Genomic DNA, 21,669 nt, shown 5'->3' with positions numbered 1-21,669 from the left:
CCTTACTGTAATAGAAAGTAGTTGACCCTTTGTGAGCCTGTTGGTAAAAATAAACTATCAAACTCTGGGACTGTGTAAGTCATCAGCTCCTGCAGCCTGGAGGCCAGGAGTCAGAACAAGCACAGTTGCTGCAGGAAGTCGTCCTCCGACGTGGCAGCATCAGCTGTGTGTGTTACAGAAGGCCATATTGTCACAAAAATAGTAAATGCTGCATTCTTCCTGAGTGCATTCCCATCGAAGAAACCGCGTGGCAGGGGTGGGGGGAGCCTGCGTGCCGTTCTGAGCAGGAGTAAAAGCATCACTATTTTTAGGGGAGCACAGCAGAAAGGCTTTGGTGGCACAGAGGCTAGGAAAACAGTTTGTTAAAAATAGGTCCTGAAGTGTAAACACGTGTTTCTCAGTCCCCTCTTTTAGCACAGCCATGGGAGGGCATCATCTCTGTGGTGAGCATGTGCCCGTATGTGGTGGGCATCTGTGCAGCTTGTGTGTCCAAGGGTCTGCTTGCCGGCAGACTATGGCTAACTCCCAGATTCCTGTCCCTTTGTCTTGTCTTTGTGTCTCTGCTATGACTGCATTTAAATGGCCCCAGTGGTTACCAGTACTCAGCAGAGGGATCAAAGCAACACATGGTCACCCTCAGTGTGCCTATCCACAGTGATTTTTTTTATTTTTTAGAGATAGTCTCTCACTGGCCCAGAACTCACCAGTCAGTCCTCTTGTCTCTGTAGCATCAGGATTATGACAAGGAGCTCCAATATCCAGCTCCTCCGTGTGGGATCTCGAGTTCATGCTCAGGCCCTTGCACTTACTCGCAAGGGAAGCATTTACCACTGGCCCATCTCCCTGGCACCCGTTTGAAGTACTCTCGAGTGTCTCTCCTTTTGAATATTTTAAATATTACAAAATGTGTATCAGAGTGTCTGTCTTAGGCCACACTTGCTGTGTGTCTTGTGTTGTTACTGCCTTCCCTGTTAGAGACGGGCCGGCCTGGCTGTGCGGCCTGCCTGTGTGGATGTTAGCTGAGTCGATGGAGCCATTGGTGATGCCCGTGAGATTGACAGGCTGCTTCTGCCTGCAGTGACTGACAGCAGCTCACAGAGGCACAGTCAGCTGTTTTCCAAATGCTTCTCACAGTCCTGGCTGGCAGTACCATTGCTGTCAGGGTTATTTCTTGTGCAAATGAAGGTGGCTGTGAGGTTCTGAAGACTGGCAATCCTGTTTGCCTAAGCTAAGCTACCCTGGCACTGCAATTTCTCTATTGGTTTGGAAAATACAGAAGAAGACAAAAAATACCCCAAGCCCAAAGCACTGTGATAAAGTCTGGCTCGCGGGTGACTGAGTAAGAATGTTCACATTTAAAGCCCTGAGAACAGTAAATATTTGCCTTGCTGAAGCGCAGCCTTCCTCCTGCGCTGTGTCTTGGTTCTTTCAGCCTTCTTTCTGCCAGGCTACCAGAGAGCTGTTCCTGGGAGGAGCATCACTTTCCTCCGCCTGCAGCAAGGTGAACTGGTGGAGTGGCTTTATTAGTCAGGATTTCCGCACAGCAGCAAAACTGGACAGACAGCGTTTTTTACAGTATGAGACTAGACCCTTTTCAAGGCTGTGCATATCTGGTCTCCATGCCTGCCATGAAGAAACTCCCTATGGGTTTCCTCCATCAAACCCAGTTCACCGGGAGCCTCTGTCTCTGGTTGGCTTCCGAATGATCCAGAAGCCTTCCTTCTTGCTTGTCATCTACGGTAGCAGGGATACAGAGAGTTAGAGACAGAGATTCAAGGTGGAAACAGTGGATAAGGGCATTAGCTGTCTAAGCCTGAAGACCTGAGTTCAAAGACCCCAGTGTCCTTGAAAAAGTTGAACACAGCCACAGGTAGGTCATGACCTGAGACCTCAGCACTGTGGAAGGTGGGGTCAGGAGGCTCACTGGAGTTTGCAGGCTGCCAGGTTAGCTCCAAGCTTAGTGAGAGGGCTTTGTTTCAAGGGTCGGTGTAAACAGTGATAGACTATCCTCCCACACGTGCGCACACCACACACAGTCAAGGTTAGCAGGAGGAAGGAGCAGAGTAAAGCCCATCATATGGTTGCATGTTCAAACTCCAAGTTCAAGTTGGACCAGCAGGGCCATGAAAGAGTTTTTCCTCTTAAGTTCACTCATCTGTCCCGTCAGGCTGCCAGTGACCTCACTTATTCTAACAACAACATCTGTCTACATAACCTTTCCACAAATAGGACACTGCATTCAGCACTAGGCCTTCCAAAGCAGCCTTGGCACCTCTGTGGTTGACACAGGTCACCCCAAACCACCACTGGTGCCTTGAAATGGGCGTTTTCCTTTGGGATACTTCCTGCAGCCCACAGCAGGGGCCTTTCAGGGAACAGGTAGAGCCTGCTACTGAAGAGCAAACAGGCAGGTGGACAAGGAAGGGAAGAATCACAGGAGAGCCTCAGCATGGACGTGCTGGAGCCACGTGAGGCACCAGGCAGACCAGAAGCAGAAGCGCAGGCAGTGGCTTCTGGGTCCTGTACCCTCTGCAGTGACTGCAAGCTCCTCTGTTCTTGGCCAGCTTCCTCCATGCCTCTGGCTCGCCAAGGCCCCTGGGTCTCTGTGGAGGTGCACTCCTCTGCTGACGCTTACCTTCCCACATCTTTTCTCCTGTCCTATACTAACCCTACTTGCAACCTCCTTCTCTGGGTGGACGCCATCCCTGTGTGATGTGCCACCTCTTTACAGTTTGTCTGTACACAGGCACTGTACTGTCTTCCACTTTGCATGTGGTCTCCACAAGGTGAGCAACTGTCTCTCTTCAGGCTCACTACTGCAGTGCTGGCTTGCTCCCAGGCTGAGAAAGGGCTTAGTTCATGTTTGCTGCAAGAGTAGATGAACAGTGTCTTTATTGAGCGTGTTCTTGTTTGTTTGTGTCTTCTACAAGTCTTCACACTGTGGGAAGTACCTGCCACACAATAGAGCCATTTGGGTTCCAAGTTCTTTGTGAATTGAGTAAAGGCTGCCAGGAGACAGGAAGAGCCGAGGGGGCTGTATGCAGTCTGTGCTGGTCCCGGGGTGGGGTTGTGTGCAGTCTGTGCTGGTCCCGGGGTGGGGTGGGCTCCTCTGTTGTGCTTGCTCACCCTCCAAGCTCAGCACAGCTCCAGAGCAGCTCTGTCTGAGCCTCATGGAAGTCATCAAAGCCAGGGAGGCTCTGCCTTGAGCGTCTCCATGATTTCTGCACTAATATTCATTTGAGTATTTATTTTCCTTTTGCTCAACTAATTATGCTGTAGCAAAGCTTGACTGTAAAAAGTGGATTATGTAATTACCTCTCTAGAAAATTGGCTTTCAACTTGCACTTGGGATTAGTGTTTGAAAAGACTGAGATTCTGCTGTGGGATGCATGCTGGGTCTTTCCTGGGCTGTTGTGTATCTGGAGATCACCTCTGCACAGCACTGGTGTTTGATGGACCCTGTGGTATTATTAACTTGGAGGTTAGGTTACCACATATGTCCAGAGTCAGGTTCAACCAGTTAGAAGAGTCAAAACTTAAAAACAGAAAAATCGAGATTTATTTTATGTGGCTACATTGGGAAGAGAGACAAAGAGATCCAGGAAAACCCCCAAGTCTGTCTTTAGACTCCTAAAACAAGAATTAATTCTAAACATGGGCTGGGGATGTGGGTATCTCTGGAGCCAGAATACATGGGTGGCCCTGCCCCACTCTGACCCAGCTGCGTCTGTCACGTGGGCTGACAATTATTACAACTGTGAGAAACCACTTTCTGGGTCTTAAGTGGATAGAAGACTTGCCTGGAGCCTCTTCAGTCACCCATTCTGGGCAGACAGGTCAGAAGCCTTTCCTGCTGCACCGATAGGTCAAGGATGTTTTCCACGTGGTCTGAGGGAAACAGGAGAGACTAGGAGAGGAGAGGATTGAAGACTGGAGACGCTATCTTGGCCGGGTCACTGTTGGTTCACACTGTCTCTGAAGGTACTAGGTTTGAATTGCCTTGGTTATTTTGACATGAGGTCTCATGTAGCCCTTTCTATACAGTGAGGTTGGCCTTGAACTCCTGATCTTCCTATCACTATTTCCTGAGTGCTGGGATGTGAGCTCCATACCCAGCTTTCATGATATGTTCTGAGCTGGCACAGATGAGTCTGTTTGTTTGTTTGTTTGTTTGTTTGTTTGTTTGTAATACTATTCTCTCTTTTCCCAAAGTAATTGAACTTACGAAGGTTCTTACATCAAGGGAAACAATCTAACTGATTGAACCAGCAGCCCATAGAATGGGGGAAACTTTGTGTGCTATGTATCAAATAATGGATTAATGTCTAAGATATGTGATAAACTAAAAGAAATTCAGTACCTGAAAATACCCAGTAAGTCACAAATAAACTACCACCACTTCTCCAAGGAGGAACATAGGTGACCATAGATACGGAAGAATTTCCAACATCTTTGCACAGAACATACCTTGCAAGGCAGACTTCATCAGACAGTTGACTAGAAGACAGCCCAAGAGTAGAGGCTTAGTCCAAATTCTGAAGGTTAGGTGGGGACTAGGAAAGACCCCTGGTTGTTTCCTTCAGAGGGATGAAGGTCTTTCCCCCAGTACCTTGAACTAGTTCTTGTAAGAGTGAACTGTTAGAAGAGGGACCCCTAACCCTGAGCTCTTGGCTTTCTCTGCTCATCCTGACCCCATGCTCAGAAATCTCCAGAACTGGAGCTAAACTTCCCCTATTAAGTACCCAGCAGCAGGAACCTTTTTTTAGTAACAGAAAGCTGACTGGGCTCCCTAAGACATGATCTGGGGAAGCCAGCCTCTTCCTCCCACGGCCTTCTGCCTGTTGTTTTCATCTGAGTCTTGGATATTTGTGTCTTGTGTTCCTATGTTTGTGCTGGGCACCCCACGTGAATGTGTGTGGGATAGGCCAGACAGCAACTTCCTTCAGGATTGTTCCTCAGGCACTGTCCAGCTGGGGGAGGGAGACAGGATCTGTCACTCAGCCTGAAGCTCATCGATGAGGTTAGAGTGGCCCTGTGATGGAATTTGAGAAGCGACTCCTGCAAGTGGTCTCCTGACATGTCTTCACATGCATGCCATGCACTCCTGTGTGCACACAAAATAAACCAGCAAATAAATGTCATAGAGGTTTAAGAGTGACTGAGCAAAATACCTAATGCGACTGTCTAGCCTGCACATGTGCTCACACATGCACCAACCTACACATGTGTGTGCGCACACACATACCAGCTTACATACACACACACACATACCAGTCTACATACACACACACACCAGCCTACATACACACACACACACACACACACACACCAGCCTACATACACACACATGCCTACACATACCCCCATACAACACACACACACATGTGCACGCACACATGCTGGAAGAAGATGTTAAAAGCAGGTGTGAAAAGCAAGCAGTAAGAACTGCAGACCTGACAGTCGTTACAGAAGGGGCCGCCGTCTGACTTTGGAACCTGTGTGGTGAGGTAGGAACTGCTGAGGTCAGTTTTGCTTTTCCTGGTCTTCATATCCCTTTTTATGTGTCAAGTCCCAGTGCTTGTGCTCCTCAAATGCCTGTAATGGCTGGAGAGCTGGCAGGTGGGCAGGGCTAATGTTACCATGGTGCCCTCCTACCCACTGGTTGGTTTATGTTGAACAAACTGGTAGCAAGTGTGTTTGGGAACCTGCTCTTTAGGAGGAAAGATGGTGCCATCCAGGTCTCTCAGCATTACAGAGCCTGTGTACCATCCTTTGTCGTCCACCACGGCCTAGAATGTGGGATGTGGGAGTGAGTCAGTCGCTTGTCCATGTATAAGAAGACAAAACTTGTCAGCTTAGGAGATGGTTCTGGTGGTAAAGTCCTTGCTCTGTGAGCATCACGACCTCAGTTTGATCCCCAGCAGTCTCTTTAAAAAGCGAGGCATGGTGTTGTACACTTGGAATCCCTGCCTTGGGAGCTGGCTACAGGCAGGCCCCTAGGCTTGCTGGCCAGCTAGCCTGGCCTCATCTGGGAACCCCGGGACAATGGAGGGACCTTGACTCACAAAGCAAGTTGGCTGGCACCTGAAGAATGATGCCCAAGTTTGACCTCTGGCCTCTACAGATGCCCCCCGCCCCCTGCACGTATGCACACATGTACAGAAGGAAAAAACTCAAAGGTTATGTTGGGGGTTACAGGGATGTGTGGGTTTGTGGGTAGATGTACTTAGGTGTGTTTAAGACACTTCGTGTTTATAGTAATTTTAAAATTAAATCATCTTGAATATTGATACTGGTTTTGTTTTGTTTTTTGTTTTGGTTTTGTTTTCACAACAAAAATTTTCACCAGGTCATGGGACCACATTTGTGTACCACACAAGGGACCCATCTGGGGTAGAGGCATGGGAGAGTATTGCCTTCCGTGGGTCTCCTCAGTTCATGGTCCTTGAGCAGCAGGGACACTTGCAGCTAGACAGAGGGTACAGCGCTGCCTCCCGCGGCACAGCCTGAGAGCACAGGCTCCCCAAGCAGCTTCTTGCTGATGCTTGGACAGCTTGGCTGTTTCTCGTGTCTGCGGAAATAGTAGGTGGTAAAGCCTGGTTTGTCATATGCGGCTTCCAGTGTGTACAAACAGGGTGTGCTTCACTCACTGCTCACAACCACACAGGGAGGGTGAGATCTGCAGATTCTCTTGCAGGTTCTCTCTTCCTTTCTTGTCGCCAGTCCCCTCCCCTCTGAGGTAAGACAAGCCTCAGCTGTTGGGACCCAAGGGAAGATGGGGCTGACGTTTACTTTCTGACGGCTGCTCCTCTGTCACTTGTGAATCTCTGCAGAAAAGTTGGTTATTGATGACTTTTCAGAGTAAGGTGATTATAGTTAATATTCAAAGGGGAGACGTAGCCAAGGGTCTCTGAGGGATTGGTTCCTGAACTCTCTCCATGAAGTTTTATAGTGGTGCTGTGGGCTGTCTCTTAGTTCTTGCAAAGCCTGTTGTTCAGTTTTTGAGTGTTTACTAGCATGTATTTATGTGTGTGCCACATGTGTGCACTGTCTGCTGAGGCCAGAGAGGGTGTTGTAGCTCCTGGAACTGGAGTTCCAGACAGTTGTTAGCCACCCAAAATGGGTTCTGGTATTCATACTCAGTCCTCTGGAAGAGCCGTCTGTGCTCTTAAGCACTGAGCTGCCCCAGCCCGGGGGTGGTGGTGGTGGTAATTTAATTTAATACCCATTTTCTCTTGTCCTGAGAGCTTTTGTTAATGACAAGTACCATGTGAAGCTGGTGAGGGGAACTTGTCCCTCAGTAGAGTAACCAACGAGGTCTGCAGAGCTGTGGTTTCATCCTCAAAGCCACATTGTGGTCTTAAGTGTCTGCAAACTTCTGGGGTTCAGTCAGATTTCCTCTGGTTCTCTGTGTAGGTCTCTCATACGAGGGTAGCACTGTGTGTCTAAAACACTCGAGAAGCCTTTGTCTCATGGCCACCAGTATAGAGCCTTGTGGCAATCAGAGACCATTGTTTGTTGTAAGAGATGGGAAACTTCTCTGGCCATACTGAGAGACTGGCTTATTCTAGGCAGCAATGACTGGTCTCTGTTTCCCTCCCTTTTGGGCTCCATCCTCCCGGCATCAAGGCCTATTTGTTACGTGACAGCTCTGACTGACCTGGAAGGCAGAGCACCTCCCACCCCAGCCCCAGCTTCTAGCTGCAGTGTGTCCCCATCCTCAGGAGAGAGCTGTGCAGGCTCAGCACTCGAAGCTCAGAGAGAAGGTCAAGTCTCCTCATGTGACATGTCTGGGGATGCTTGGTTTAATAGAAGAATAGTAAACCCACAGGAGAGCTTTGGAGCTAAGGTAGGAATCGGACGGTGGAGGAGCCACCCTGGATTTCGCTTGCTCTCGTAGACATGTTTCCAGGTGTTTGACTTGTAAAAACTGTGACTCTGATTTTGGCAGGGAGGGGTTGAGGGGAGGACACATTTTGCCAATGAAAAGCATTAAAATTCAGGCTTCTGCCGGTGTCAGATTTCATACAAAAGACATTTTACAGTCAAACCCAGAAAACGTGGAAATGGAGATTTATAATGGAAATGCTGATTCAATTTGAGCCAAAGCCAGCCATTTCATGAGGGAAAATTAGATTAAACACTGGATGCCTAGACCTAAAAGGCGCATGTACGCATGGATCTCGGGCATTCGGGTGCTTCCTGTGTGAGCAGGAGACGTCGTCTTGATGTTGGAGGCCTTTATTCTTTTGTCCATCTTTGGACTTATCAGACCCCACAGTGTATGGTTTGCAGTCTGCTGATTGTGCAAGATCAAACCGGAAGTTGTGGGTGGAGGTGATTGCCTCGTGCTACACTGTGCAGTCTTTAGGAGTTTAAAAGGCCATTTAGATGGTGACTTTGGGGCTCCCAGTTACTTAGATGTGGGGGCAAGGAGCTCCCAGGGAGGAAGCACTCAGACCTGTTGGCAAGGGAGAGGCTTCCTGCTGTGGTTGGGACCTAGACACCCTGGGCCTCTACCCTGACCCAGGCTGTTCCCAGACGTGCCCTCCCATTCCAGGGCTGCCTGCCTACCTCACTCTGCAGTAGTCTCTAGATACACAAACATCCTGATTCTGACAAAGCCCAGTTCCCAGTCATTTTCTTTGGTGACAGTGCTGTTGGTGGCTCTATCCAGGAAGCCGCTGCCAAGGCCGAGCTCATACTCCCAGCTTCTATGGGCTGTGTTTCTTGTGTGTGTGTGGGGTGGGGTAATGCAGGTTAGGGTTAGTGTTTGTGGGGGTGGAGGGCAGAGATCAACATTACACGTCTTTTTCAGTTAGTCTCCATAATGTCTAAGTCATGATCTCTTACTGTCCTGGAGTGTTCCCGTTCAGTGTGGCTGGCCACTGGGCCAAGGGATCCTCCTGTCACACCCCCAATCACCCCTGGTATAAGTCATGAGCCAGGAAGCGCGGCGTTTATGTGAGTGCTGGAGGCTTCACGAGTGCAGGACAAGCTCCTTCCCAGTCATCTCCCCAGACCCGGTGCTTGTCTTCTGTGAGTTTTATAGTTTTTGCACTTTTCTAATTTATCTTTTTTGGGTGATTTTCATATGTGGAATTAGATAGGGTCCAATTTCATATTTGGAAATGCACATCTAGTTTTTTGTTAGAAACGTTTCCCCCACTGGATTCTTTCCATCCATATTTAAGAAGACGTGATAGTGTGTCTGAGACTGTATCACAGAGGCAACTTCTGAAAGACTTGCTGTGTGTAGGACTTCAATAGGCAGACATGTGGCTAAGGAGAGGGAGGAAGGCCTTGCCGAGTCTTTGGGTAAGAAGCATGCAGCAGAGCACCCTGGGTAAGAACATGGAGTCAGCACATGTGAGACAGAGGTCTGGCTCCAGCAAGGCCCGGCCGGGATGGGTACAGCGCTGCTGACTTAGTCAGTCAAGCTTTGTTCTGAGGGACTACGATAGGGTCTGACTAGGCTGGTGGCAGCTGAAGCACAGAGGGAAGGAAGCACATGTCAGAGGAAACTGCATAGTAAACCTGATGGCTGTGGCTGGACGTGGACCTGAGACATCTGTGTGAGAGTTTGCTGTGTGGTGGTGCTGGACAAGGGCTGAGGAGGCTGGACCATAAGCAGGAGCAGTCACAGTGCAGACGGGAAGCATTGAGTGAAGAAGGAGTTTTAGGTTGTGGGTAAATACTGAACCCTCAGCATTGAGAGGGTGTGTGCAACCTCCAGGATGCACCAGAATTGAGAGAAGGTAGCCAGGTCAGCTGGAACACCAGCATCTGCAGGAAGCCCCAGGAGGAGGAGCCAGCAGGGGACACAAAGACGCAAACAGGGGTCTCTGTCGGACCCACGTGACTGCTCCTGCTCCCTGCTCCATCCTGGCCAGGTCTGCACCCTTGTAGATGTAGATGTAAGCGGATCATGAGTTCCAGCTCAGGGCCAGACACAATTGTGAGAAGGGATGTCGGGGAGGAGGGCAGCAAGGAATGGAGGACAATTTGTGTAACAGTCTGGGGCCCTGCCCATCATGTGGAACTAGCTGGTTCCTGGTTTGCAATCACACTAGCATCCCACCTGATATACCTGTGGCCCAAGTTCCCTTGTTTACCTTGGTCCCCCAAGGCTGTAAATCATGGGCTCATCATAAGGGGTTTCTCTAGGGATTAACTATTTCAAGTTCATCGTGAAGTCCTGAACTCTGATGAAAAACATCCTAGCTGTACCTTGGGATCTGCTGTCCGGAAGCCCACACTGGGGAAATCTCCCGCAAGGCTTGCCTAAGAACCGTGGAGTTTAATTCCAGTGTGAGCTTTAGACCAAGGTAGAAGTCAAGTGTACCTTACCCCATATTGTAGAACTCCAGAGTGAAGAATCCCGTTTTCTGCATTTTCATGGCCCTGTTACTGTTGCTAGCAGATCGTGTTTGTTTTACTTTAAAAACTCTCTGAATGAAGCACTTATTTTTCTGCCCAGATTTAACAAAAAAAGCTGTCCTACTCTGACTGAACTTCCTGTCAATGATGGTTGCTATTTAATAACAGCTGTCTTGGCTACTTTTTCATTGCTGTGACAAAATGTCTGACAAAGTCAATTTCAGGAAGATTTCAATCAGAAAGTACTGTCCAACATGGTGGGGAGGGGGCTGTACTGCTGAGGCAGTTGGTCACTTTGTGTCTCAGTAGCCTGGAAGCAGAGACATAAATGTTGGTGCTCAGCTCACTCCCTCACCGTCCAAGAGTGTCTTTCCTCCTCAGCAAAACCTCTCTGAAAATGCCCTCAGAGGTGGGCTCAGAGATGTGTCTCCTAGGTGAGTCCTGATCCAGTCAGGTGGACAGAGAAGATGAACCACTATAAAACCCATTTCTCAGGTCACCACAGATCTGATGTGCATTGAAGGCAGTTTGATGAGCATTTGGTCTTGGCTTCCCGTGATACTAGGCTAAACACTGAGCATCTGGATGGCTCAGGTGACAGACCGCCAGAGAAGGCACAGCCTAGTTCTTGTCCTCTTGGCCACAGGGAGGGTCACAGTGGGGAACTCTGTTTCCCTGCACATTCCCCAGACTGCTCTGGTTGGCTTCTACTATGGAGAATACGCATTTCCCCACAGTTGTCCTTGTAGTATCAATATGCTATATAATTTTAACCATTTTTTCTATGAATGGGACTCATAATTTGTGCACTTTTGTGGATTTCAACCATTTGCTACAGCTGCAGTCCTGATAAAAGACTCAGTTACAAGCAGAGTATTAGTCTTTAAGGCTCACTGGTGTCTCACGGAGGATGTGGAAATGCATCTTATTTACTGACTGACAGTTGTGCTGAAGCAGGGGGGTGCTGTGGTTCCGACTTGTCCTTCTCAGATGAATACCCTAGGTGGTAGCTGAGGGTCGATCCTCTCAAGTTCCCAGGCCTTGAGCTTGTTTGTCCTGGAGCTGCCTTCCATTGCCCTCCCTAGCTCCTCCCCGCAGGTCTCCTGCTCAGGCCCACAGAGGGCTGGTTGTTTACTTTGATAGGCAGCAGAAGCCTAGGACACCACACAGTGCAAGACTCATTGTAGCTGGGGCTGTAGTTGGTAGAGTTGCTCACCTGATACGCACAAAGCCCTGGGTTCCATCCCCAGCAGAAAGTTGTGTGTCCTGTCCACTTCTCTTCTGACAGTCTTGGGTTCTTCTGCTACATCCTGTTGTTGTCCTTGAAAGTGGCCAGAGTAGTGACTCCAGAAGTTAGCTCACTGAGTGACGATGAGGTGCCAGGGTAGGGTGGCGACACAGAAGATCTACAAAGTAATACTAGGAACCTACAGATGAGTGTCCGGGTTGGGGATCCGTGTAGCTCTATACCAAACATTAAAGACAGAGGGTGTGGGGCACACGCGTGCATGTGTATGTGAGTGTGTGCACCATGATGTGCTTGTGTATGTGAGCGTGTGCCCCCGTAAGAGCTCTTGAGAGGCCAGGAGAGTACAGCAGCTCACTTCCTCTCACACCTTCCTGCTTAGATTTTGAGACAAGATCTCTTACTGAACCTGGAGCTGGCCGTTTTGGCTGGGATGTTAGGAGTGACTCATGGATCCCCCTGTTTCTGTCTGCCAGTGTTGCAGCTACAGATACTTCAGCCATGCCTGCCTTTACACGGCTTCTCAGAATATCAACTCAGGCCCTTATGCTGTCATATAAACACCCCTACCCACCCAGGCGGCTCCCTAGCCAGCATAAGTTTTTAAGTTTAAATTTTTATTGTCTGTAAAAAGCAGTCATCCACAGAACTGATGGGTTCTGCAGAAGCCTAGTTCACAGAATCAAATGCATTTCAGTCAGTCTAAAAGGGCCAGAGTGTTTCTGCTGTCATTCCTGTGGTTTCCAGGGACCGTTTCGTCAGAGTCTAAATTGTATAGGAAATAACGGCAATTCATAGCAGCCTACAATCCTCTTAAAAATAGTAATTCTAGGTGATTGAGAAGAGGTAGCCATTCCCTCGTGTCTGAGAACACAGGTCAGGATGTCTGTGCATCTTCTTGCATTTTCTCTTTCCCTCTGTCACATCCTAAGATTCCTTTATCTCCCTGGTTACGTAATGGCTCTGGGGTAAATAGCATGAGGCCATGCGCAGCTGACAGCTTTTTTTAGTATTAGGGACAAAGCAGGGCCTACCCTAGGGAAATGTCTGCACCTCTCAAGAATGCACATCTACTCGTCTTGGCCACCAGGAACTGGCCCCAAAGTTCTCAACCTGCTTAGCCAATTGAGATCTTTCATCTTGGTCGACTGAACTGTAGTTGGATGCTTACCCGAGGGACAAGAGCTATTTCTTTCTCGGGTTCATGATTAAGTCACCTAGCCTGTGAGAGCTGAGAAAGTATGTGGTGTTAGCAACATTTTTGTATGGGTAAAGATAAAATAGAAGAGAAAGACAAAAACTGCATTTGATCACATTTCTGCTCCATGCGTTTACATCTGTTACGGTATTTCAGGTGTGGTGCCTGAAGTGAATCCTGTGTCCTGCTAAAGCTTCTCTAAGAGTGGTGGCTGTGGTTTTCTGTGAGAGTTCTGGTCAGCCTTGCACAACAGCATAGTCAGGCACACCTGAGCTGTGTGAACAGTATGAGGAGGGTTGACATCAGTGGGAGGGGTGAAAGATGAGAAACCCGCCTGTAGACGGGTACTGACCTGAACTGTGTTCATCACAATTGACTGTTCTCTGTCTTCTAATTCAGGCGAAGGAGTGCTGAGGGACACTCGGTGCTGCTGAAGCCAGGACAGTGTCACCACAGCCATTGGAAAGCACACTCATCGTGGCTTGGAGAAACCGTGTGCTTTGAGGATGCTGTTTGCCTTTGATGAAAAAGAAACTCCAGGCAGCAGACCTTTCTGTCTGTGTTTACTGTAGTGTTGTGTGATGACCATGGAGGGAAGTTCACACCACTGTTGCTGATGACTGCTTCTTGCCTCCGTGGACATGAGTGATCCAAGGCCATCACAGGCAGAGAAGCACAAGCTTGGCAGAGCTGCCTCCAAATTCAAGGACCCTTCCAGAGCCATGCAGTCTGACGATTATTTTGCTCGGAAATTTAAAGCCATCAATGGCAGCATGGGGCCTGCTACTTTAAACACGTCCAGTCTGAGTGAGGGCGGTGGAGGTGGTGGTGGACCAGCCAATGGTACCCCAGCAGTACCCAAGATGGGTGTGAGGGCCAGAGTGTCTGAGTGGCCTCCTAAAAAGGACTGCTCCAAGGACCTGGCTTGCAAGACGCTGTGGGAGAGCCGTTCTCAGTCCAGCTATGAGAGTGCCACCTCCATCATCCAGAATGGCCAAAATGACCAGGTTGACAGGCAGCAAGAGGAGCAGCTAGACCTGGACTTTGTAGAGGCAAAGTACACCATCGGAGACATCTTCGTGCATTCTCCCCAGAGAGGGCTCCACCCCATACGGCAGAGGAGCAACAGTGATATCACCATCAGTGACATCGATACCGAGGATGTCCTGGACCAACATGCGGTCAACCCAAACACGGGAGCAGCCCTGCACAGGGAGTACGGGAGCACTTCATCTATTGACAGGCAGGGTCTGTCTGGAGAGAATGTTTTCGCCATGCTCCGAGGGTACCGAATAGAGAGTTACGACCCTAAAGTGACCAGCTCCTTTGGGTTTCCAGATTTCTTTCCCTGTGACACCGCCATCTCCCCCAGTCTCCATGCTGCAGCCCAGATTTCCAGAGGAGAATTCGTCCGCATCTCAGGGTTGGACTACATGGATGGTGGTCTCTTGATGGGAAGGGACAGAGACAAGCCCTTCAAACGCAGGTTAAAGTCAGAGTCTGTGGAAACCTCACTCTTCCGAAAACTTCGGACAGTCAAGAGTGAGCACGAGACCTTCAAGTTCACTTCTGACCTGGAGGAGGGCCGCCTGGACCGGGGCATCCGCCCGTGGAGTTGCCAGAGGTGTTTTGCCCATTATGATGTGCAGAGTATCCTCTTCAACATCAATGAAGCCATGGCCACACGGGCCAGTGTGGGCAAGAGAAAGAACATCACCACAGGGGCCTCGGCTGCATCACAGACTCCGGTTCCTGTAGGCCCGGCTGGAGGCTGCGAGTCCCCACTGGGCAGCAAGGAGGACCTCAACTCCAAGGAGAACCCAGACGCTGATGAGGGCGATGGGAAGAGCAACGACCTGGTCCTCAGCTGCCCATATTTTCGCAACGAGACCGGTGGGGAGGGCGACAGACGCATTGCACTCTCTCGGGCCAACTCAGCCTCTTTCAGCTCCGGGGAAAGCTGCTCCTTTGAGTCATCCCTCAGCTCACACTGTACCAACGCAGGTGTCTCTGTCTTGGAGGTGCCACGGGAAAACCAGCCCATCCACAGGGAGAAGGTCAAACGTTACATCATAGAGCACGTTGACCTCGGGGCCTACTACTACCGCAAGTTCTTCTATGGCAAAGGTAGGCAACTGGGGCTTCCTGCAGGGGCCCTGGGACTCTTCTACACTGCTGTGTCACTTTAGTCCTTCCTGGGAGACGCGCGCGCGCACACACACACACACACACACACACACACACACACACACACACCCTCCCCAATGTCCTAAGGACAAACCAAGGTACAATTCCATGAGCATTCACTCTGGAGAATCAGTGAGTGAGTCTATTATACTTACTAATAGAGCGTAGGTAAGGAAGGGGTTCACATCTCATTATTTCTGACCGCTCCTCCCACCCAGCTCCCTTTTCTCCAGAGCCTGCTTTCCTCTGCAGCACTTAGAATGAAGGATGCTGGGAGGCAGAGAAGAGAGTTTCACACTGGGTTGGAGCTAAAGCTGTTTGCATACTTGCCTCCATGCACAAGACCCTGAGTTCAGTGGCCAGTCTTACAAACCAAACCCCTGCACTATCCCTCTCTCCTGTCACAACAGCACTTTGCTATTTAGTGTCTGGGGTACTGGGGACCTGCCCCTTTGCCATGGCTGAAGTGCCTGTCCGTGGTAACTACAGCTTGGAAGTCCATGCTTGGTTACCTAGGACTATGGTTGGGCCAGCAGAGGACACTCACGGAGGCACAGCCCACCCAGCTCTGTCTTTAAGGAGAGCTGGGCGTCCTGCAAAGGACTTAGAGCAGTTCCTGTCACTCCACATGGGCCCCATGCATTTCTTACATGAGTGTGTGAGGGAGGCCTTCTCTACTGAAAGAGGCCATTGTCTCTGCCACAGCCGGACACAGAATTAAAGGCAGCACTTTGTTCTGATGGTTAAAGATGGGGAGAGAAGCAGAAGGGAGCTGGACTGAGCTGGAAGTGTCTGGTGAAGCTGCCACCTGGCTCCACACATACTCACCCCCCTCCCCCCTGTGTCACTAATGCCAGGCTGAGGGTTGGGGGAGTTATGAATCCCCTAAACTCTCTGCTGAGTCAGTCATGACTGTTTCCTTTGAGTTTCATGTCCCCGCCTTTTCTTCCCATTTTGTAGAGTTGGTGACTAAAAGGGAGTCACTGTTAAATTCAGGAGGGTGAGCAGAGTGCCACCCAGCAAGAGGACTATTCTAAGATACATGCTCCTCCCTGGGGGGACACTGTTGATGGACTCTGCTCTGCTTCTCTCCCTGGCCCTCATCACTGCTGCAAACAGGTCCATTGGATCCAGGAACTCATAGCAAGAGGAACTTCCCAGATGAACCTGGGACTCTGGCACCAAGGGACAGTGCCAGGCCCCTGCTCTCCTGCACAGGCCATGAGGGCACAGGGAGTCAGTGTAAGAACCTGCAAAGGCCTGTTCACACCAGACCTCAGCAGGTCTTAGGTCAGCCATGGGGAAACAGGAAGGAGGGTGCTGCTTTTTCTGTGAGGCTTGCTGGATGGCCAAAGTGGAGACCTCAGAGGTATTCTGCTCTGGTACAGTGAGGGGGAAGGTCCCATCGGTTCTGGGATCTGGTAAAGCCACTTTGCATCTGCTCAGCTCCAAGCTCCTTGCCCCTTCCACCTCAAAATGCATAGAAGCTGGACCAAGGGGCTTTCCCAGCAGCCTGCTGCCTCTCCTCCTCTTTCCCTTTCCTACCCCTCCCCCCTTCTTCCTCCTGAGATCATTCAACTGAGAACTGCAGCAAGCAGAGGTGGCTGTCTGTGGCTCCCGCCATCCCTTGCGTGCCGTCACATATGTGCGCATGCATTGGGAGAGCTGAGGTTGGCGCCAGGAGTTCTTCTGGACTCTTTACCCTTCTTTTAGAGGCATGGTCTCCCACTGAAACCAGCACTTACTGGTGCCACTGGTCAGGCTTCCCAGGTGGCCTTAGGGACCCCCTGCTTCTGCTCTCCTGTGTGTCAGGGATTAGATGGCATTTGGGTGATGGCATTTTATGATCTAGTCTTCACACTGTTGTCTGTGGAGAGGGGTGTGGCAAGTGACTCATCTAGAGCCATCTTCCCAGCCCACAGCTTCGTTTTCACCTCCCTTGTGAAGGAAGGCATCCCTGAGAGCTGTTTACAGGAGTGCAGCTGCCAGGATGTCTGCATACGGACATTTGCAGCAGTAGTCTGACTAGTCTGACGCAACCCTACAGCAGGTCATATAACCTCTCACCTTTGACCCCTTCTAAAACATGGACCTCATTGGTTTTATATGAAGCAAGTGCAATATTTTTAACATTTTATTATTTCACTCTAGTGCTGTGGGTTTTCCAAGCTTATTAGTGGTTTGGTTAGGTTTGGGTCAGAGGCATGTGGCAACACCAATACTTCAGTCTTCCTGTGTAGGGAATGGACTCATAATGTAGGAATATGGGCTTCTCAAGGCTGGGTGTGACGTCACAGTAGTCTTCTATGGCAGGATTTTTGACCACAGGTCCTAAAGTGGGGTGATAGCCGGCGATCTGTAACACAGGCACACGGCTGACTAGAGGGAAGGGGCCCAGCTGTGCCATGTCATCCCAGTCATGCGAAAACAGTGGCCAGCTAGTTGCTGAAAGGCAGAGAACCTGTAGCTACTTTTGAGGATACAGGAGTCACCGGCTTCAGAAGCCTGGAGGACATGGGTGCTGGGGCTTGCAGCTTCTGTGATCTTGCAGTGTGTTTTACCACCGACATGGACGGCCTGGCAAAGCCGCCCTCATCCATCTCTTCAGTCCCGGCCTTCCTGGTCTGCTCGACTCATTGGTGACTTAGCAATGAACCAGTCTCCCTTTTTAAAATAATGTGGAGTTTAGAATCAGCCTTGGGTTGGGTCCCAGGCATACACACACACACACACACACACACACACACACACACACACACACACACACAGAGTCCTTTGTCTTCCTCTCCCCCCTTCTTGATGGAGCAGTCAGGATACAACACCAAGATACCGTGACTCTCATTCCCACACTGCGATCTTGCTAACCACTTCTTTTTATCATGTTCTATTGTATTCTTGTGATGTGTGGATTTTCATTCAACTTATCAACAGCTTCCTCGTGGTTTCCGCCGTGCCTGGGAAGGATTTCGTTTGATTCACTCTTGAAACAATTTTATGGAAATCATCAGCTCATTGGTTTAGAAATAAGGCCAGGCAGTGGGGGGCCAGGGTCTGAATGCACACAGCCATGAGGGGCTTGCTCATAAGCCTTGGTCCAGAGTGGCAGGGCTTCTCAGAACAAAATTAACACAGATCTTTCCTGAAAGGGGTACAGGATGTCCTTTAAAAGAGTCGCCTTTGTTCCCTCCGAGGAAGTGGGGGAGGGGACAGAGCGTAGACTGTTCACATCTTCATGGTCTGTGGACATGCTCTATTTAGGAGATAGACAGCATGTTCTCAAATCCAGGGAAAATTTTAATCTCTTTAGAAACACATGCAGGCATCCACAGACTCCTTACTAAAACTAAAGGCCCCACTGGGAGGTTCCTAGCAAAGACTGGTGAGGCAGATCGCTAAGGGGTCCACAGGGGTCCGCAGGCACAGGCGTGGTGCCTGTGGACCATGGGGGCCTCACCTCCACCTCTGCATTCAGAAATGTAGGTGTGTGAAGGAGTCAGAGCCAGAGATGGAAGCAAGATGTGGCTGGGACCTAGGTCCGCAGAGTGGTGAGAGGGACGCCGTCCTGTACTCTCTGATCACTACGCTACACTCCTTGTCACCTTAGATGGAGGCTTATGTGCCACTGCCGCCTTAAACAGTGTTTGTCACAGGAAAGACAGCTGTGAAGAGAGACCAGTGACTCTGTAGACCAGAGTGCTACAGAGCATGGCCAAGAGCAGTAGAGCCCCAAATACCAAATACATGGAGGGAAGGTTAGCTGTGGCTGGGAAAGCTCCAGACTGACCCTGTCAGTCACTAATGCATGTTCTGCTGTAAGGTGAGTTCAGTGCAGTGTCCTGGGCCCCTGTCAGTCACTAATGCATGTTCCACTGTAAGGCAGGTTCAGTGTCCTGGGCCCTGTCACTAATGCATCTCAAAAGAACAAGACACACTGAAGTAGACAGTTAACGTCCTCGTACTGTTTTACTGAGTGGTTTTAAACCACTGATTACAGAAGCAAATGGCTGCCCAGCTTCTTCCAACCTGATGTGCTTGGTGACACTGTCCTGCCCACTGTCTTGACTGTTGGCAGCATGTCCTGTGTCTACCACATAGGCTTTCTCCATTCTGAAACTGACCCACCTTCACCCAAAAGTAGGCTCTTTGTGGTTTCTGGCTCTGCCTGGTTCTAGAAGGACTGAGTATCTGTGTCACACTATTCTGGTCCCCACGCAGTATAAGACAAATGGCCTGTATGTATTTCAGAACCAATTTGGGCAGTGTTGGCTGGAGTGGAGCAGGCAGTTGCCCCTTTGGTGACTTCAGATTGCTCCAGAAGTTCTCAGAGCACAAAACCACAGCTAGGACCCTTGCAGAGCTGCAGGCTTCCCAAACTCAAAAGCTGAGAGTTGAGCAAAAATAGCTAAAACCCAGAAGGTAGCATTCAGAGGGGAGGGGATAAATGTGGTGTTTTTTTGTAAGGGTGGGGAAAAACATCATGGTTGAAGGATATTATCCCTGGAGAAGTGACCAGGCTGTGGGTCACAGAGCATGGATGAACAGTTCCTGGGGTCCCATCTACCCCCTCCCCGCTGGATTCTGTGTGAATCACTGTCTGATGGGGCTGCTAACGATAGGCGTGCCCCTTACTGTGTCAGTGGGTATATGGTAATTGTTCCTGTGTTTGGCAAAGCCCGACTGCCTCTGCTGTGTGTGGTGAGTTGGGCTATTTCTGAAGAAACATCAATATGGATGCTACAGGGAGACATAGTGACTCTTTGCTGTTCTGTGGTCCAGAGAGTTGTCCATCGCACAGGGAGTAGCCATCACTGGGAGGAGGGTTGCATTGTGAATGGGGATTGCATCCTTGAATGTGCCCCATGTCCACGCTGCTACGTGTCCCCTGCCATGTGGCTGTTACACAGAGGCATGCAGGCTGGTGACTGTCCATTAGGAAGTATGTCCTATAATGTCCTCTGCCTGGTAGATGGGACACCCCAAGGTCCCTCCCGGCCATGGGGTTATGTGACTTGGGTGTTTTTTCAAGGATCAGGGATTTATGGGAAAGGAAAGATGAACTGACAGCTTGATGGAGGGAGTTACTGGATTTGTAGGAGCAGTGACCTTCACAGCCCAGGAACTATCATGTGTTTCCTGTCTCTAAATTTCTCCTTAGACACCAGGGACAGTTTAATGACATGGTGACCTTTGCCACTCCACTGATAGCTAAGCTTACTCTGGCTAGTCTGAATGGCTCATTGGGTAACCTCAGGCATCTCATTCAGTGTGAGAAGGCCACCTTCCATATGGAACGGAGCAGTGCAGACCCCCCCCCCCCCCCCAGTGTGAGGATGTTCCCAATGGTGCCATCTACAGAGCAACAGCCCTGAGGTGGGAGCCTCAGCACACGGTGACACGCAGAGCAGAGCAGAGCAGAGCAGGAAAGCAGACGGGGAGCCGGGTGACCCAGGAGGTGACACAAGCTAGGGAAGCTGGTCTAGGGCCAGCTGTGGGAAGGATCATGGTGTAGCCTGTGGCACTGCTCTTGGATCCACTATATGAACTGCTGCCCCAGCACTGCTCTCTCCCTAATCTGCTCTTTTGAATCGCAGAGCACCAGAATTACTTCGGAATAGATGAAAATCTCGGCCCTGTGGCGGTCAGCATCCGGAGGGAGAAGGTGGAAGATCCCAGGGAGAAAGAAGGGTCGCAGTTCAACTACAGGGTGGCCTTCAGGACAAGTGAGGTAGGAAGCTGCTGTTGGCGTCCAGCTCTCCCCGCCATTGCCACACTTATGAATTAGAAAGCCTCATCTTGATGTCCAGGACACAGAGAGGCGGCTGTGTGGTTTCATCCTAAGTAACCACTCGGAAGCCTGTCCTGGCCCTCAGGTGACCACAGCTCACCATGCTGCATAGTAGGGTGGCCTGGTGAAGGTGGGCAGTTCTGGAGCTGAGACAGGAAAACAGATGTGGTCTACACAGTTCCCGTCCGAAGTTAGAAATGAGTTTAAAACCACATGTTTGTCCAGCCCACATCATGGAGAACAGCTTGCTGTGCCCCATGGGCCTCATACTGAGTAAAAACTGAGGTCTTTAGACACATAGTGCTTCTAAACATCAGACATCAACCACCCTAAGGAATCAGGGTCCCCTGCACAGCAGGTCTTGGTCCTTTGGCCCACATAATTGGAGTGGGGCCTGATTGGCATATCTTCCACAGTGTGCCAGCTGACCACTTCAGGTCAGACAGAAAAAGAGTCTACTTTCCTTTGCTTGTGTAAGCATGGTAACACTGTGTCCCAGCTGGTATTTGCAGATGTCTGCTGAGCCAGACTGACTGGGTGCTGATGCTGATAACCTGACGCTGACTATGTCCATGTGAGCTAAGCCCTGCCCTGAGTGGCAGCTGTGCAGTCAGACCTGTGCAGACTAAAGTTAGGAATTTAAATAATTGATGTGGCCAGCTGTCATGGTGGCTTTCATGCTAGTCACTGTCCTTCCACCTATTGACAAAAGGGCTAGTATGTGTGCCATGTGCCTCTGGGATGACATTCAGTTCCCAAGGTCAAGCAATAAGATCTCTTGGACCACAGGGAGGTGGCTTTCCCTATCATGACATCCTGGAATGGTGGCCCAGACATCTTCCTTACTTTTCTATTTCTGTGAAGATACCATGA

The 21,669-nt window shown here is 50.0% G+C and overlaps 1 protein-coding gene across 5 annotated transcripts in view; it reads left to right on the top strand.

Annotated features, from left to right (window-relative positions):
• The window catches only part of Sipa1l2 (signal-induced proliferation-associated 1 like 2), a 150,677-nt gene that overhangs the window by 63,883 nt on the left and 65,125 nt on the right, over positions 1 to 21,669 (top strand). For all 5 annotated transcript variants that reach the window (XM_008772639.3, XM_039097901.2, XM_008772638.3 and 2 more), the window contains exons 3-4: positions 13,224 to 14,951; positions 20,603 to 20,736. In XM_008772639.3, coding sequence (XP_008770861.1) covers positions 13,466 to 14,951; positions 20,603 to 20,736 — 1,620 coding nt within the window. In that variant the 5' untranslated portion in view covers positions 13,224 to 13,465. The remainder of the gene's footprint in view (positions 1 to 13,223; positions 14,952 to 20,602; positions 20,737 to 21,669) is intronic.

This window comes from Rattus norvegicus, chromosome 19 (assembly GCF_036323735.1).
Source record: "Rattus norvegicus strain BN/NHsdMcwi chromosome 19, GRCr8, whole genome shotgun sequence".
Classification (NCBI taxonomy): Eukaryota; Metazoa; Chordata; class Mammalia; order Rodentia; family Muridae; genus Rattus; species Rattus norvegicus.
The sequence above is the reverse complement of the archived record's forward strand: the minus strand, read 5'-3'. Positions and strand labels throughout refer to the sequence as shown.